This window comes from Balearica regulorum, chromosome 17, assembly GCF_011004875.1.
Source record: "Balearica regulorum gibbericeps isolate bBalReg1 chromosome 17, bBalReg1.pri, whole genome shotgun sequence".
Classification (NCBI taxonomy): domain Eukaryota; kingdom Metazoa; phylum Chordata; class Aves; order Gruiformes; family Gruidae; genus Balearica; species Balearica regulorum.
The window spans coordinates 4,952,715-4,971,502 of NC_046200.1; the positions used below are offsets into that span (position 1 = coordinate 4,952,715).

At 39.1% G+C, this 18,788-nt stretch overlaps 1 protein-coding gene across 1 annotated transcript in view; it reads left to right on the plus strand.

Annotated features, from left to right (window-relative positions):
* The window catches only part of TMEM132B (transmembrane protein 132B), a 254,421-nt gene that overhangs the window by 170,304 nt on the left and 65,329 nt on the right, over positions 1-18,788 (plus strand). Inside the window, exon 4 of the mRNA XM_075769570.1 lies at positions 2,972-3,158. Within this exon, the coding sequence (XP_075625685.1) occupies positions 2,972-3,158 (187 nt within the window). The remainder of the gene's footprint in view (positions 1-2,971; positions 3,159-18,788) is intronic.

Below are 18,788 nucleotides of genomic sequence, written 5' to 3' on the forward strand. Positions count from 1 at the left end.
TAGTCTGAGCAAGAAAGAAATTAATTTTTCAGGTTTTATCATGAGTCCATTATAGTTGTAACCTGGGAAGAGCCTTAGAACAAAGAGGGTGGATTAGTCCATGGGGTACTCTGTGTCCCAGATACTGTAACACTTGGCATTGCTTGAAGGCTGGATCTTTGTCCTAAAGAGGAAAAAAAGGGAGACCATAATTTCAGAGAAAATTCATTGACCTGCTGTTGTGAAGGTAACTGGAAACCTGCTGGTGAATAAAAGGAGTCCAGAATGTTGAATACTGGTTTGCTAAGTCTATATACTGAGTGAAGAAACTCTGTAAGTGAAAGGTGGTTAGATACAGGAAGACCATCTCTTTTAGCAAAAGCCCAAATGAAAAGTGGATCCTTCTTTAATCAACATTAATATGTGATGCTACATAATTTGCTTCTGAGACAAAGCAGAAAACCTTTGACAAGCCATGTTGTTTTTCCAGGTGATGATAAGTATTTTCTTTGGAACCAGGACCTAGGAAGTCCTGGGAGACCTGTGAAGTCAGCTTTGCTTTAGTTCATACGTTAATATTAGTTAGATCTGAGGAAGGTTTATGTATGTGAGTTCCTGCTCTTTTCTAGATGCACAGACTCATTTTTAATCCAGCAGTGTATAACCATCTCTGCCTTTAAATGAAACTTATGTCTTTTATAGCTACACAGCTGTGCTAAGGATGCAGTGAAGGTCTTTGCATATTTACAGGCACAAGAGTCATTTTACTCCCTGGCAATTACTTCAGCTTGCTATATAGGCAAGACACACACATGCTTTTCTTAGGGAGATTTGAGTCCCAGTCTGTCTTAAAAATATAAAACCACTATTATGGTTATTTTTTGGATGTGTAAAAAGAAAAGCAGGAAAGGAATAATTGAAGGCATGATGGACCGAGCTCAAAGAAGTGCGAATCAGTGGGAACATGGAATGGATTTATCAGTGCAAACTAACCTGACATATTACTTAAGTGGTGACTCTGAAGCAAAACTCTCCATCAGTGGTTTTGTTCCGAATTTGAAACCACTTGTGGGTGTTTTTGTGAGTGGCAACTATTGACTTGAACAGATTGAACTTAAACTGCAGATCTGAACATACCTTGACAGGCCCAATATCTTGATGCATAGTTAGTGTAAAGCTCATCATTAAATTTTATTTCTCTGTTGTGAGCAAATTAATTTTATGTAATTCAGATAAAACAAACTGCCAGAAGTGGTACGCAGAAAACTATGAAGTTGAATACTCCATTGTGGTGCCCACAGTGGTCATGTTTTTGACACAAATTGTTTAATTACATAATAATATTTGTCTTAAAAGGTTTTTGCTGATCGTCTGATTGGTCACCCAAAAAATGCCTTAATAGCTTCTAGTTTTGCCTGGAGGTGAATATTATCTTCTGTCAGCATGGAAAATATTTATCCTCCAGGCATTGAAGCATATGTTTGTGTTGTTTGTTGTCAGAAAGAAAACATGAAAATCAATAATTCCTGTTCAGATTTTTTTCCTTTACAATGTGCCTTCAAAAACATATGGCAAAACCAAATTCTGCCTCTGTGCAGTTGGGAAGAGGAAAAAGATGTTTTAAGTCTCTTTTTTCATAGCAGCAGGCTAAAACTTTCTGTAAACGCAGCTCTTGGAGACACTACTTTAGGGTAATGGCACACAAATAGTCTACCGTGGGACAGGAGAGAAGGGTGAAATTCCAGAGGGCAGGTCATTGCTGAGGGGTGCCTGCATGCACAGGACGCATCCCTACATTGGGAACAAGCTATCTCATGCTCGTGGTAAGAGCACGTGCAAGTCCTTACAGAATGGCCTAGCATGCTGCAAATTCAGATTTTAACCTATTTTATGAGCATGTACCCTGAAACTTCAGTAATATTGATAACATTGGTTGTCTCTTCAATGGAATATGATTCAGCAATTGGGTCTGCAGTCAGGTTAGCTGCCTCTCCATCCCGCCTCTGTGTTTTGTAAGCTGCATCAGGTCTCCACACTGCAGGTGTCTGTCTGGGAAACTGGGGCAGGAACTGTATGCTGCTTTGTAAAGTACCTTAATTTTTGTGGAAGTAAAGTGCTGGATGAGCAAAGGTCTGTTTTCTAAACAGGTCCCTGCTGTGGATATGCTGAGTGCTGTTGGTTAAATCTTGGTGTCTGTTTTCTTCTCTTTAACGTGAAGAGAAGATCTGTCATTCTAACCTGAGGATTAATTATTAATATTTACATAGTGTTGGACCAGAGGAGAGTGCTGAATGTTGTTGTTAACAAAAGAAGCAGAAGTAATTTTTAAATACAGTTCTGAATGCTGTGCATTTACATCATTTCTTTACCTTTAAACTTTTATTTCCAGATGAGAAATATATAACGATCTTCATATAATTACAAGTCTGCACCACTGACGAGAAGAATGTTTTCATGAATTGGAAATAAGGATAATCTACCCCCCATTTTTTCTCATGTATAATTTCTGCAAATCCATTTTTTCACTGAGATAAAGACCAGTTTGGTTTTGAAACACTTCCTCCCGCCTCGGAGCTCATTTCTGATACAACGTGAGGAATGGCCAAGTGTTCTGTTGTTTTGGAGCATCAGTATTTGCAGCAACAAAATTATAATAACACTATATTAAATAATTTAGCAGCATGTGTGCAATGCAGTTCCCAGGGTCTGGGGCTTATTCTATAAGTTCATTGTGATTATGGAGAATGAATGCCTGAGTATAATGGGAAAAATGCCTCCATTTCAGGAACCTAAAAGATACGGTGTCACCTTATCTATAAAGTATAGCTGTTGCCCAGTGTGTAGTTTGATTTAGTTTTCTGTCAGTGTCTTCAAGTCTGCATGTTGGATTCAATGGTAAATCTTCAAGTGAATAGAAAAGAGAAATAAAAATATATTTTGTTATTAACATTCTACTGATGTTGTGGACGATTTTGTGGGTTTTTTTTTCCAGAGCAAACATGTCCTCTTACGAGATCCTGCAGATGGACTTTGAGATTGACAACACTAGCAGCCTGGCAGGGGCCCAGCAAATTACCTGGCAGGTGGAATACCCTCGAGATGACTCCCTGAGTGAACTCGTGGTCTCCGAGATCTTTGTCAGCCGAACAATGTTTGTGGGAATTGTTCCTCTTGCGATGGTAAGAACTTGCTCCTGCTTCATTTTGCTAAATGTTTCCGTTGATTCTCGTTAGTATTCAAGGGAATGTGAGCCATTTTATTATGTGCTACTTCCTATGCACCTGCTGCAAGTGATTTAAATGCAAAAAATACATTTCAATAATATTTTATTTACCTGATATGCCATAATGGCTCCTTGGAAACTATTTGAGTCTTTTGTGAAAATCTTTACCGTTTGTGGATTATTGGCCTGGTACATGGTAATAGCTCCTTTGGAGCCATTGTCTTCTGGTGTATTAATGCGACTGCCATGTGTGTGCTCTAAGGGTAAATGTTGCAATTAGTTGGGACATTTTCAATGAAATAAATTAGCATGCATGCGTGGGAAACTTCATTGCTAAACCAAACAACTGGACTGTTTTCTGCTTTGCTTTTCTCCAAAGAGCCACACAGTCTAGTGAGCTGCAAAGTGTCAATTTAAGAAAAGGTCCATTTTGAGTTATAGAGAAAGGACAAAATACTTTCTGAAGATGTAGGTGTCGGTCATATTTTCCAGGCAGGGTTTAAGGTGTACGTGTGCAGAAAGCTTGAAGCTGATGGTTTATTTAAAAAATGCAAATATCTCCTTCTAAAATCAAACGCATCTTTTCAAGGAGGGACCTTTGGGCTTGTTTGGACCTGCTGAACTTTTAGTTCTAGAGCTTTAAGCTTACACATGACCAGTGACTGCAGTGGGAATATTCTGGTGTAGAACTACAGAAAGAGCCAGAGAGCCTGGATGTTACACCAGTTCCCTCAGAAACACTCTGGTAATTTTTGTTTACTTCTCATGAACATTTGCTTTTCCTTTCCAAGTCGGTCTGTGCTGGTTTTCTTTCTCTTACACCATATAACCAACAAATATGTGCTTTTTCCTTTGCATGACACTAGCTTCTCCTACTAGGACAGAAGCAAGGAAAGTTGCTTGTAAAGGTAAATAAGACCCTAAATAATTTTAATTTCCAGTTTCTACTGCCAAAGGCTACACTTACTGGCAGCCCAAGAACAAAGGAGAAATTATATGCAGAAAAGTCACTAGAGAATATTCTTCTAGTGCTTTTTTTCTGAAGCATGTAGGAGATGAAACAAAACTCTAATTGCATGGATGGAATATTATAAGTAGTAATGGTGAATCAGATAAACGAATGACAGAATGTGGTGCAGGAACAGTCTTGCACAGCATTGCTGGTTTCAAACGGAGAGGCACAGATATAAAAGAAAGCCATGCAGAGCACCACACATATAAAAGAAAAATGGATCCAACCCAAAAGCCCATTGTGAATCTTGGATCAGAGCTTTGCTGCTGTCTCTGCCAGGGTTTTGCCAGGGTTTCACTTCATCTCTTTGCAGTTATGGCAGATGTTGGCCACTTCAGCTGTCTCTAAATGTCCTTGGACCAGATCTGAGGCTGAACCTGAATTCAAAGTGGAGCTAATCTAATCTCTGACATTTTGTCATTGTAAACTACCTGTGGAGTAAAGGTAAAAGCTTCTTTTGTGAATTTGTGACCTTAGTCCATAAATAGGCATTTCATGTCGGCTATTGCTTTGCTGTTGCATGTAAGCATCCTTGACTGGCTTGGCCCAAGGCTGATAGGAGAATTGATGACAGCAATGGCAGGAACAACAGCTTGTATTTGCATTTCTTTCCCTTATGTTTGCCAGTTTGCAGTGCTGCTTCATTTAACAGTCACTAACTGATGCAGTTTCTGGCACTGCATTGCCCAGTCAGGAGCAAAAAATAATTGCTCTAAACATTGTTCTGTGTTCTTTCAGAGAAACATGTTCCTGAGGCCCAGAGTTCCTCATTGAGCTAAATGCATTTTAAAGTTCATTCCTCTTCAAGATTTGCCTAGTTTGTTGGTAAGGCAGGCTCCCTCTGAGTGTGGGAGGTATCTGTAAAGGAGAGTTTTGTCATTTTCTGGACCTTGGTCCCCCAGAAGAGCATCACAAGGAGGGTCCAGAAACCAGTGTGTTGCCATGCTGTTGCCATTCCACTGAACATAAATTACTTGCTGTTCCTTTTTAGTGTATCCACTCTTTCACTGTAAACATTAAATATTTATAGATGAAAACATGGAGTTCCTTGGAGACTTTAAGGTTTGAGCAAAACATTTAGTCCTTGATTTGCAGGAGTGAACGTTTTGATGGGATTACCAAATCCTCATGGTGGTTCAGTAGTAATGACACCAGCATCTGCATGAAGAAGTGCAGCTCAGTGTCATGAAGGGGAAAAACGTCTTCCCAGTAAGAAGACTGAGGTGGATTCAGTAAGAGCTTACTGCAGGAGAAATTAGCTGTGAAATCCTGCAAAACAAAAATGAACTTTAATGTGTTGATATTTCTGTAGGCCACTCTGGTTCTTTTAATATAAAGACAGCCTCTTCCATGTGGTTTGGAATATTGCTGTTTTGTTGCTGCACTTGGTCATGAGTTTATCTTTGTTTTCCATGCTACTTTCTTAAACAAACAGGAGAAAATTGAAAGAGCCCCCAGATAATTTATTCTGTCATTGCATTGTGGTGACTCTGGAGATAGCAGTGGGGATATCTTTCTCATTACTATCTTGCCTTTTTTTTTTTTGTAGATAAAGATATGGTAGACTGCATGGTAACATTTGAATAAGAGCCTGATGAAAAGAGCTGATTTTTTGCTTTAGTGAGTTTATGAAGCCCTTAACATCAAATCTCATGTTCTTAACATTTACATTTGGTAGCAAGCTTGAAAGGCATTTTTTTTTGTTTTTTGCTTTTGGGTTTTTCAAAGCGAAGATACAGCTGATTTTTGCACATTATGTAGCAAAAAATAGCTCCTTATTAGCAGACAATTTTGCTGTAATGAATTGATATTACAGATTATTTCTGGCTAGTCCTTTGATATCGAATCAGCAGTGCATTAATAAGTACTGTTTTGAGATGCACAGAAGGAAACAGGGCCAGGGAGAGTCTACAGGTGAAATCCCGGCCAGGGTAGCACCCGTCAGCTGTGCTCCATGCCTGCTCCTAGCCTGCTCCTGAGCGTCCCAGTCTGCGTGCGTACAGCCAAAGTTGTATGGGAAAGCATACTTGGGGAATGTTTTAAGACGTGAAAGGACATAAGAGGGTAGACTGTATCTTTCTGCCTGTGCCCACCCCCCAAAAAAAAAGCCAAACAACCCCCCCCAGTTTTTGTTTAGTCCAAAAGTGGCTTTATTACCTCTTAGCAGGTGACTGGAGCACCAGTTCAAAATCAATTCAGAGTGCAAAGCGCTTATTGTCTCACTGGCACCGTTTCCAGCCTCGCGTACGATCTGATCCCAGATGGTATTGCTGTGTGCATTTTACACCATTTTAAAAACAGATTGTTTATTTTGTCTAGTGTTCAGTGTGACTTATGCTGAGATGATCAGACAGGATTCCGGGAATCACATACCTATCCTACCTAGCCTTTGTTATCTAAACTAACTGATCTCCCAAAGGGCTTATGCCAATAGCCCGCATTTTGTTCCTGGGAGGTTTTGTTTTGTAGATGAGGCTGGATTGGGAAATTCACCTCTTCTGAGCGTGAAAATTGGATATATGCATAATTGTCCTCTTGTAGAGCTGTAGAGGTATAAAAATACATGTATTGAGACAAAGTGTCAAAAGATACCCAGATATAAGTACATGGGGAAATATATGATTTTTAGTTACTTTTTTTCAGAGTGTTTTAGAAGTGTTCAGTGAAATTCTAAGTTCTTTGGACAACAGGCTGAGAAAACACAAAGGTCAAAACGTAGCAACCTCTGAAATCTTTCAGAGTGCTGCTGTTTGAGTCCTGGAGGCCATGCAGCTAGGTTCCCAGTAGGAGGGAAAGTGGATTTGAAAATGAATGAAAACCGTCTATGTGTGTATTCCTCTGTAAGTACAACTTTGCAAGTCATTCTAAATTAATTTTCTGTGAACTGTGGCACATAAAATACATGAAGATGGGCTGTCCTGTAACTGCTAGAGCATTTTCTGATAGCTAAAAGGGATTGGATGGGCCTGCTTCCATAGGGAAAATAAATAAATGCTAATTCCTAAAACTCCATGCAAATTAACAAATTATTTTTTCCCTAAGTACTCTATTATTATTTAGTATTTATGTAGTGGTTTATATTTTCAGAGCACTTTACAGACATTAATTAATCAGACCTGAATAAACCAACCTTGATGAGAACAGAAAATTAAATGGAAATTAAGTCACTCATATTCAGTTTTACCTGTTTCTGAATGATTTGTAAGTCATACTTTCATACTCCTAAAGGTACTTTTTAAAACACTTTAAATAAAATCTTATAATACTATTGCTTATTATCTCTAAAAACTGTTTTGGTTAGAAAAGAGGCAGGATTTATACCGCCAAGAACTAATGACAGCACAGATGAGTGGCTTTGGAGAATATAAATGCTGTTTTATCACCTAAAGCTGAGCATAACTATTTAAGCCGATTTAATTCAGGTAAAAATGCATGGATGGGAGGATTAGTCCCTTAATTTGAAGCCTATTTAGAAGCCAGAATATTTGACTCATGGAGTTTTCTTTGGAGGAGAATGGAAGGAATATTTAGTTTTATCTAAGTATTTGCCATAAGCGTTCAAGATAAAAAAACTGATGAGAAATTTTACCTGCAGAAAATGAATGACACTGAACACCATACTGAGGTGGCTAATTTGGGGATGGCATGCAGGCTTCGAGCTTGAGCATTACTGCACTGTCCTCTTGCAAGATACAAACATGTTTCTAAATACTTTTGAGGATCTGGCCCTGGCTGTTCAGTTTAACGTTCCATGATGCACTGTCAGGTGAAAATGTCAGCTGCTTTGCTCCTAGGAGGCTTCTCTTGTTTTCTTTTTAACAATAAGTGTCTCTGATAATTGATTCTTCCAACATCTGGTGTAGAGATTAACATGTGGAACTAATGTCCCAAAAAGTAGAAAGGTGATCCATTGTCATCGTGTTGAGTAGAATACCAGATCAAGGTGAGGAAGTGGAACATAACCACATTTGAAACTCTTTTTGGTTCCACTATTTTGTTATGTTACCGTATATCGGCAAAGAATCTGCCTTCTGATATTACAATTATTAACTATAAACACTGCAGATGAAGTTGTGGATCCCCCATCCCTGGCAGTGTTCAAGGCCAGGTTGGATGGGGCTTTGGGCAACCTGGGCTAGTGGAGGGTGTCCCTGCCCGTGGCAGGAGGGTGGAACTAGAAGATCTTTAAGGTCCCTTCCAACCCAAACCATTCTGTGATTCTGTGATTATTTTAAAATAAGTTTTATGGCACTGAAGTAGGATGTGAGTTTTGAATGTGGTTGATGTATAATGCATCAGAAGGTGTGTTTTAGGCATCCAGCAGATCTGTCAAAACATTATAAATTTGGATCTAAACTAGATGCCTTGATTTGTCTTAATATAATAGTCTTGCGATATAATAATCTCACAAAGTGGAAGTGTATGTCCTGCTAATTATAGAAATTGATAGCACAGATAAATCTGTTCTATCCAGTGCTGATAGAATTCTCACAGTTGTCTCTCTTGATCTAAATAGACATAACCTGTGATTTCCATAGATCTGGAAAGTTACTGGTAGCAAGGTAGTCAGGGGAGTCTGACTCCTGGGGTACAAGAAACAAACACTTCACCAGCTCTGAGCCTGTCATCCAGGTTTCTGTCACAAATAGATGTGGTGGGATTAATCTGTTATCTAACTAACAGTTGGGGAAAAAACTAAAAAAAAAAAGAAAAAAAAAGAAAAAAAAAAAGAAAAAAAAAGAAAAATCCAGGTCTTTTAGAGAGTTTCTAGGCAACCAGAAACTTAGTCAAAGTAAAGAACAAGCCATTGAAGAGATGTATTTTAACTGTTTTTTATAAGAAGGCTCCAGCTGAGGCTGAAGGCTTGAGGAACAATAGGTTTAATAATAGACGAATATCTACCATTCTGTTCTTATCTAGGAAAATGATGGCTTGGTCTGTGACTGGCAGCACTAGTTTTTTAGATATATGTGCTACAGATCCTTTCTTGTATAGTAATAGAATTGTAATTCCCAGACTGTCATTATTCTAAAGTGTTTTTCAAATGCAACAATCAATATTTCACCAGTGCTCTGAGCGCCTCAGCCTGAAACATTTCTGTATATCCTACAAGTGTTTAATCTATGTCTTCAGAAATCTTGTTTCCTCCCAAAAAATGTAAGCTATTGGTTGACTAATGGTTTACTAATGTTGTGAATCACTTAGAACCACAGATGGCTGTATATACTCTAGTGAGGTTTCTTTTAAATAGGAGGCTGAATAATAGCATCTCCAGTTGCTGCTAGGAAACATACTGAGAACACCCGGAAAAATCGTCCTTAAAGATGCCCGTTTCTATAACTCAGGCTGAAAGGGAATTGCTGAGTGCAACACTTTGCTTATTTGTTTTAGAAAATGCAGGAATGCAGGGTGAAGGTGGGTTGGGTTTTTTTCATGTACTTCTAGCTTTGACTGCTGAGTATCCAGTGAGGAATAGGAGGGTAAACACAGTTTGGGATGAATGCCACCAAATCCCCGTTTGCAGAGGAGATGGTGGAGCCTTGCGCTCTTATTCACGGAGAGTCCATCGCTGTCATATTCTGATATATCTTTCCCAGTAAGGGCTGCATGCCTTTCCAGCTTAAAGGTTCAGCTAAAAATATAAAATATTTTTGTGGGAAGATTTTCCAAAAACAATTGCCTAAATAAAAAACCCTCTCTTGTATGTTTGGGTTTGTCTGCCCTGCATAGAGGAGACAGGACTTAGGTGTCTGGATTGGCTGGGAATGTTGTCGCGTGCCTGGAGACCAGTAGTCTCCATATGCAAGCTCTCAAGCCAGCGGAGACCATGGCAGAAACTCAAGACAGATCCACATGCATCCATCCACATCCCGCAATGATCTGCAGTGGTTCACCATGCTGAGCGATGCCTGTGTGACCCTCCAGTCAAACAAGCAGTCATTTTAAAGTTTAGAAGTCATGTGTTTCCTGGTACTACTTCTGTTTCATAGCTTTTGTCTATGAGTCTGCTGAGATTATGTCCTGTTCCATTATTCAGATGCTGCCATGGCTTTCATTCATGATGATTCCTCTGCCCTTCTTTGGGGAAAAGATTTCTTCTGTGCGTTCATTTTAATTCAGTACAAGTTAAAGGATGTCTGCAGTAATGTGAATTTGAGTGTCCATGTTCCTACATAGAACACTATTGAATCCAGCCATCAAAAAGGGAGTGTTTAAAAAAACAAAACCAACAACCTTTAAAGAATTTATTTCTCCTACAGAAATTATTATCGCTAATGGCAATATAGCTTATATTCAGACATCAGTTAAAGGAGTACATTCATGCCAAGATGGAAGTTCACCCAGACTTAGAAAGAAGCTTACCTTCACCTTAAGCTAAACTAAGAAAATGTCAAGCTTTAGCAGCTTCTTTTTTTTGCTGTCTCTGGGGTCAATTATAAAACCCCAGAATGCTTAATCCTGGAGTGTCAAAAATATCAGGATAGGATCAGTCATTTCTAGCAAACCCAGATAATTTACATATTTTTAGAGATTGATTAAAATGTATTTATGTGCAAAATGTCCCATATGTGTTTATCCACTGCACTTAATGCATATTTCTTACTTGAAATAATTTTGACCTTTGGCATTCCAGTTCCCTTTAAATTATACAGTGCATCTCTGTTTTAGTGTACATGCAGAGTGAACTGAGCAGAACATGATTTTGTCATTCACAAAATTCACCATTTCACGGGAAAAGTATTTGAAAGTAATTTAATATAGAGTAGATCTTCATCCCAGAAATATCAGGGATTATCAAGATTTTTTTGAAATGAAACTGGAATCTATGACTCCCAGATAACAGATTTCAGCCTGAACTTTACCATTAATTAATGGGAGCAGGATTGAACCCTTGAGTTTCCCTAAAACCCCACACTGGAAGCATTGATTTTAAACTCAAAGGAAATTAACTACTACAGAAAGAGTACACAATAAGAAAAAAGAAATTCTTCTTTTGTATTATTATATTTCCCATGCCCATAGCAAGTGTTTTCTGTCTCTGTAGCAAAGATAGTATCTTCTGCAATTATTACCATCTTCAAATTAATTGTCATAGGGAATTAAATGGTTTTGTTTTGTAAGGCTGTTCTGACAACCACAGGGTGAATTTTATGGAGAAAGATGAAATTTTAAAAGATTTCTTGAAACATAGCCAAAATACAAACCACTGAAGATTTTATTAAGTTTGATCCAGAGGAAGGCTTTGACTCTGAAGTATGCTGGAAGAGAACTGTGCGGGGAGCGCAAGTCATGAGGAATGCCCACATCGACTTCGCTCTGGCTGAATAAAGCCGGGAGATTTCAACACGCTTTGTGAACAGACATTCGGAAAAGCTATTTGGGATTGATCAAAATTGTTTAACAGCGGAAAAACATTTTTCCTTGTAGAACTGAGGTGTTTGATTAAACTTCATTAAATAATGTGCAAATATTTAATTTTGAAAAAAAAAGCTTTTTTTCGTAAGTGAAAATGTCCCATTCTGAGTATGGCAGAGTTAGGACCATTTTGATAATGTCAGCCTTCTTTCTTGCTATTCTTCCGAAAATGAAATTCCAGCCAAATCACCTCAATTTCATGAAATGTTTCAATTTTAACTGGACTATGTTTTTCCAAAGGATATCACATTTTTTCCCCTTTCAGTCTCATTCTGGGCATCTGAGCTAGGTCTTGGAATTGCTCATTGTGAGCCATTATCCTTTTTTCCCTCTGCTCAGTTAAATGTACTCTACCATTTAATTTTGAAAGTAAAAAAGAAAGAAACGAAAAGAGAATTTGCTATTGGTGGGACAAAAATAATGGCATTTCGAGTGTTTCCATGAAAGCACTGTGACATGACAAATTTTAAGAAGCTCTGTGAATACTATTAATATTTATGATGCACTCAAGAAAACAGCTATTGTGTGCCACATCCATCAAAGACAAGAATTGTATTCAACTGTGTTGGATGATAAACATTGAGTGACAATAGCTAGAGATTATATGAGGGATTTCATACTCATGTTTTATGCCTGCTTGAGTAAAAGCACCATGTTATTCCACTGTGAACCAATAATTTTCTTTCATGAAATTAGATACACTTGCTGATACTTGTTACAACCATAGTCCAAAATATTAATGAATATGCAGGGAGTGCTGATGCCAAGTGCTTCAGAGATCCTGTTGCAAGCTACTCAGGATCGAGTCCTAAAGGCAGCATTTTCCACTAATCCTCCTCTTGGATATCACTCTGAAACCTACCAAATTGCCACGATTTGACCACATATTGCTAGTTGTTTGCAGTTTGGATGAATGCTAAATATTACCTCATGAAACAAAGGCCCTTCCAGCATAGCAAGCTGGCTTTTTATATCCCATGTTTCTCTTTAAAAAAATTCCGTCTCTCCACCACCAGGCATTGGGCAGAATTGCCAGTGCTGTGGGAACGCCTGCTGTGATCCCACACTGGCATCTGTCTCTAGGTGATGTGCCCTTGAATGTCCAAAGTCTGGCATTGCTTTTCTTCATGGTCATTGCTGTAAAATGTAGTTTTGGAACCAAGTTATGATCATCCAGGCAAGCAACTGCTGGGGAGAGATAAAGGGGATGTTTTTCTCCACTCTTGCTCTTAAACACTGCACATCTCCTCCCTGCGTCATGTGGCCATGACGAGCTGCATGGCCTCATCCTCCCCCGCTCCCAGTCGATGCTGTGTCTGCTCCTGTGATTAATTTCTTTGACACAGAGGCTGCGTGCATTGCCACTTCCATGTTCTTTCTACCCTGCCTTATTAAAAGTGTAATGCTCTAGAGATACTTCTTTCTGAAGATCAGACTAATGATGCCTGAAGTCTGCAGTGCACACCCCCACCTTTGGAAAGAAACTATATTCAGAGTTGATTGACAAATACCTGTAGCATCTTTGGTCAGGTGTTTCTAAATAAAGCTGTATTTGGAAGAGTTAACATGCTCTCCATCTATCAAAGGTAGGAGGACATCCAGGTATTATTGCAGCCGGAGTGATCTTGAGTCTCTTTGATCCATGTGGAGAGTTACTATTCTTAGAAAACCCTGTCCAAGGATGCAAAGGCACTAACTTCTTGTTAGGAGTAAGTGGTTCCAATAACAAATGTGCAGAGGAAAATGCTAAGAAGTGCTCTTCTGCTGAGCTGATATGGCTTTGCTGCCTTTGGAGGGCTGTTTGGTTACCTCTCTTCCTCTAGGTTTGCTTCTTCTACATTTATGAAAAAATTGCCAATGGGAGTTCGGCGCAAGCTGGTGGAGGGATTCCTTGACAGACTCTCTAGAGTGGTAGGACCTCCTGCAGGCCAGGACTAAGGGCACAGTGAACCTCTTGACAGAGTGATTGCAAGAGGGATGAGCTGAGCCAACCTGAAGTGGTTTTTGTGAGCAGTACAGACCATTAGCAGGACCCAGACTGGGGAAACACAGTGTGCTGAAGGGAGCTACAAAGCTTTTACTTTGTCTACCTAAAATGAGACTCTTCTTGTTCCTTAACAATTACCCAATAATTTGGCTCATCTATAATTTTTTCCAGAGTGCTCATTCTGGTTTTATTGCCAATTAACTTGGCATTCTAGTCTTGGTCTACAGCTGATTGGCCAGTAATTTGAACTAAAGCCCTCATCAAAAGGGTATCATTTGTAAAACAGAGAAGAAATCTCAGAGATACTGAAATTACTGTTAATTAAATCAGCACATGAATATAATGGGCAAACGTGAACAAAATTATGTTTGTTTTTTAGCTGGTCTGCTAGCTGGAGAATAAGTCTTATTAGGACTATTTAATTGTCAGCCTGTATTTATAAGATGTAGAATGAACTGTGTCCCTTCTGCATGAATTAATTTTGCATTGTGTATATATGTATGAGTGATACATATAGCTCTTAGCGTATGCAAACAGACCATGTTCTTGCCAAGCAGATGCTGTACTATATTTCTTATGTGCATGTTGCACTGAAAGCTTTTCTTTTTAAACGGTCATTTGTATTTAATGCAACTCTAGTTCAAAGCTGGCATTGACCTTAGTGTAGTTACTTGTGATTTACATGGCCCCAATATCAGTTAGGCTTAAGAATTATTTTACATGTAATTTCTATTTTTTTTAAATTAAAATGGCATCATAAAGATGGAGCAGAGCAGCAATCAGAGAGCTTTAGAAGTTGTAATGTAGCCTATAAGCAGCTATTGTGTATAAAGAAATTTCTTCCAAAGGTGCCTCAGCTTTACTCAAAGTGGTAAGCCACAGCTTTATTAAGATAATCAAGATACTCTAACATGGTGCTTTGGGACAGCCTCGTAATATTCTGTGTTGCTCAATTCTTGAGTTCTTGAATTAGCAGTTTCACAACTCTGCCTCCTGTGGAGCTGGAAGGCACAACTGCATTTTGTAGTAGTCGGCATTTGTGAGCTCTTTCAAAATCAGTCCAAGGCAGAAGACAACGCTCCCTTGTGGGGGTGGCAGGAGTGAGGGCATCAGCACTGATGAGGGCAGAGAGGAGCAGGCATTGCAAATTCCAGGTTATTTGAGAAGTAATAAATGCATTCCCTGTTGTGGCTAGGGGAAGAAATGGATCCACTGAGTTTCAAGGGATGAAATGTTGGCGTCATGCTGAAATCTGTGGTCAACAACAGGGAGAAGCTAATTGAGTTTTGCATAATCTTTGGGACCTTCTAATTCTGGGTCGAGAAATGCATTGAAATGGCAATGACTCTTGTCATTCCAGCTTGCTTTCCACAGCTTCTGGGAATACCACTGCTCAAAACCTCAGTGCCATGACACCAGTACTGGCGTCGCTCCTGTACTGGAGCTTGGGAGAGAGCCCAAACCTGCTCTTCTCAGTTCCTGCAGAGGAAGAACCTTGCCCTGACTTACACACTGATCACAGCCAGTATTTGCTGCTTGTGCAGTGTCCCAGTAGGGCTGTAGAAAAGAGTAGGAGGAAAAAGGCAGAGAATATAATCGCACTTCATTCATCCGCATTTCTGCACATGTCCTTTCTCCTCACGTTGTTTCCTTGTGGTAAGCAAGCTAATTCCTGTAGTGTTGGCTTGTCTTTGTGAAAGAGGAGGAGCCACAAGAATTGAAGTTTGCTAGGAAGAAAAATGCGGAGCCATTTGGACACTGCAGCATTTTGGTGTGCCAAGCATGGGTTAACAGGCTTGATGTACTTCGTGTTGCTAGAGATTTAAGTGACAAACAGACTATTTGATCTCTGTCTCTCATTAGTGTGTCATTTCTTCCTTAGAGTATGGATGTCAAAATGTATTTGATCTGCTGCAGAGTTAAAAACACTCATTGTTTCAGCCTCCATTTTGAAGTTTGCCTGATGAAGAGTAAATTTCAAAGGGAAAAATATGCCATTAAATTCTGTGTCAGAATAAGGAGCTGTAATGGTTGTTTAGCTTTTTGCCTCCAGATTGCCAGCTCAAATCTAACTCCGCCAATAGAAATCAGAAATGTTTACCATGTAGTATTATCCGGTTTCTAGGGACCGACAATTTATGTTAAAAGCAAAATTCCAGCCCTATGAAGTGTGATAGCCTGTGAGTCATTTTTATAGAATTTGAGATGAGATTTTCAAGAGCATCTCATGGCTGGATTTCTGAAAGTTAAGACACCAGGAGCTACAGATAGTCACTTCATGGGATTTTTGAATGGACCTTGCTGTTTAACTCTGTTAGACACCTCTCTGCAGATCGTGGCTCTTACAGCACTGAAGAAGGGTATTTTCAGTGTACTTTCAGAGAGTTGCGTGCATCTACATCAGCCCCATTGTGCTGACAAGAGCATGGGGCACAGCGGCACTGTGACAGCAGTGAGCAGAAGCTCAGCTGCCCAGTAGTGTCAGGAGTCCTGAGCTGGCTCCTCAGAAGAGCATCCTTCAAGGTGGTGGGATGCAGGAGCTTCCTAGTGGGGCCAGTGCTGAGAAGGGAAAAGGGAGTGCATCTTACACGGTGTTGGGCAGTGTCTTTTAGTCAAGTAGTGATGTCATTGCAGAGACTTTAAGAGAGTACATAGCTTAGGATGGTAAGGAGAGATGCAAATACCTGTTTTCATTTCCAGTGTTCGCCCAGTTCAGCTCTTGCTTATTTTTTCCCCTTTGCTTGTGGAAAACTCAAGTGAGAATGAGGTACTTCCCACTTCATCTCTTGTTTATGGACTGTGAGGAGGAGCCTGCTCTCAGTCCCTCATTTTGAACCTTTCCTACTCAATTCAAATACTCACAGATTGGGTATAACTTTAGTGGTGAAGGAAAAGGGGAGACCTGGAGTCCAGTCTCTCTTCCAGTTACTTTTCTAGAAGTTTGTAATGCACATATGTACCTAGGGACTTCATTAACTCAGCTTAAAAGGCGCCTATGCGATGATTTTTACCCAGGTATTTGTATAACACGTACGTCCTTTAATAAAACCTTAGCTGCATTGCATACTCCACCCAAAATCCAGGTGTAGGCTCTCCCAAGGACTGATGCTGTTCAGCAGCAGCTCAAGTGAATATAAAGTGACCAACAGGTAGTTTGTAAAAATAAGTGTGTTAGAGTTCTACACCACAGCTAGAAGTACTATGATAAATTCCCAGAAACACATGCATACTTGAGCTTTTACAGAACAAATAATAGTGTTCACATAGGTTCATGTTTATCAGTTATTTTCAGTTGTAAATTTGCCATTTAAAATTTAGAATTAGTTATTGCTTATAGGTTGCATAAGTTGTTTTCTTAATCACATAACTTACATAACAAAATGATCTGCAAACTGTTGTTTGGGGTTTTTTTGGGTTTTTGGGGTTTTTTTTGCAAGAGCAGTTTTGTTGCTAGTTACTTGATTATCTCCTCAAGAAAAAAAGAACAACAATCCCAGTGGTCTCCATAGCTTATATCCCATAATGTGAATTTCAAACCATAAGCTAGAATAGTTTTTATTTGGTGGAAAAATATTCAGGTTACGAATTATTCACAGAAAATAATTCTGATAAATGAGTACATTTTCAAGTTTTCCTAACTGGTCATGATCAATTTGCAAAGAGGAAAAGGAATGCAAAATTCATCAAATAAATTATTCATTGTATTCACTCAGCTATAGCTAACAGTGAATTGTCTAGACAGTAATTACTAATTTTTAACCTATGTATGTTCACATAACAATATTGTGTGAATAGCTTCAGTATACAGCGGCTCGAGATAATAGTAATGGATGTAAGTCAAATAGCAAGTGATTTTAATTGGGAAATTATATTGGATTTTTCTATTGAAATTCCATAAAACATTACATAAATATTGAATCTTCTTAATGTTTTTCTCCAGTTGAAAGTATCGGCACACAGAGTTCTGTGCTAATTTGATCAGTGGATAAGCAAACATCTTTTTTTTTAATTCTGCTGTAAAATTCTCCAAAACCCATTAAATTCAGAATACAGCAAGAATCTACAAGGAGTCTGATGCAATAACAATGTTATCCATGGCAGAGGTCATTTTCCACTAACCAGTTCACATGGCTCCTTAAGGGTGGTTCAAGTTTATCTGTTTGTTTACTGGCGTGCTGTAACGCACTCCTGACGGCGCAAGGACAAGAAACCTTAGTCCTTCTCCTTTAATGCCATGGCAAAAAAATCAAGACTTTGGGGGGGATTCCCTTCATTTCCCTAGGCAATGCAAAACCTCTACAGTGAGGGATCTCACCTCCTGCTTAGCTACCGGCTGCCTGGGGGATGTGGTTGCTGGGGTTTGCATGGTGCATGAAGGAGGACCTCAGAACAGGTTCACAAGAAGATACCTGGCCACTGCTGTTGGCAAGTCGGTGGTCCTGCGGGTCTGTCAGCACTCGGCAGTAGCACAGGTTTTGTGGGTGTGACAGTGAAGACAACAGGCTTTTAGATTTGACTTTTTTTTGCAGAAATCTCTATTACAGTTAATTAGAGAAGAGTTAGATTGAAAATAAAGCAGAAAATCATAATCTCTAATGGATTTATTATTGAAGCATGTGCCCTGTGGACTAATTGCGAGTTAGTAATTTTGTGGTGCTCAACTGCTGAGTTGATCAGAAACTGTCATTTATAAAGCTCTTCCATTTCACGTAGGGTAACTCGCCTTAAGAGATAAATAGCAGGAAAGCCACATAAACGATTGGAAATGATGCAAAAACTAGGACATTGTAAAAGAATATTTGCATAAAATTTTGGTTTTGTGTATGTCAGTTTAAGCTACATCCTTCGGGGTATGGTTTATAGAGAGATGCATTAAAAACTAACCACGTGTAGCTCCCATTAACCCTAATACAAGCGCTGATTCTGACTTCCTGTGTGCTTAATGTTATCTTAATGCAATTTGATTTGATATTTAATTGCAGTAATTTAATTAATGGTTCTGTAAATAAAAAGGCTAAGTTGTGCCCTCCTACACACACAGATATGCACAGCAAGCAGCTCTAGTGGCTCCTGTGAGAATTAAATTTATGTGTCTTAGAGCAGAATTTAACCCTAAGGATGTATGATAAAATGCCCAAATCCCAGAATAACACTGTAATAGTGTTTGCATT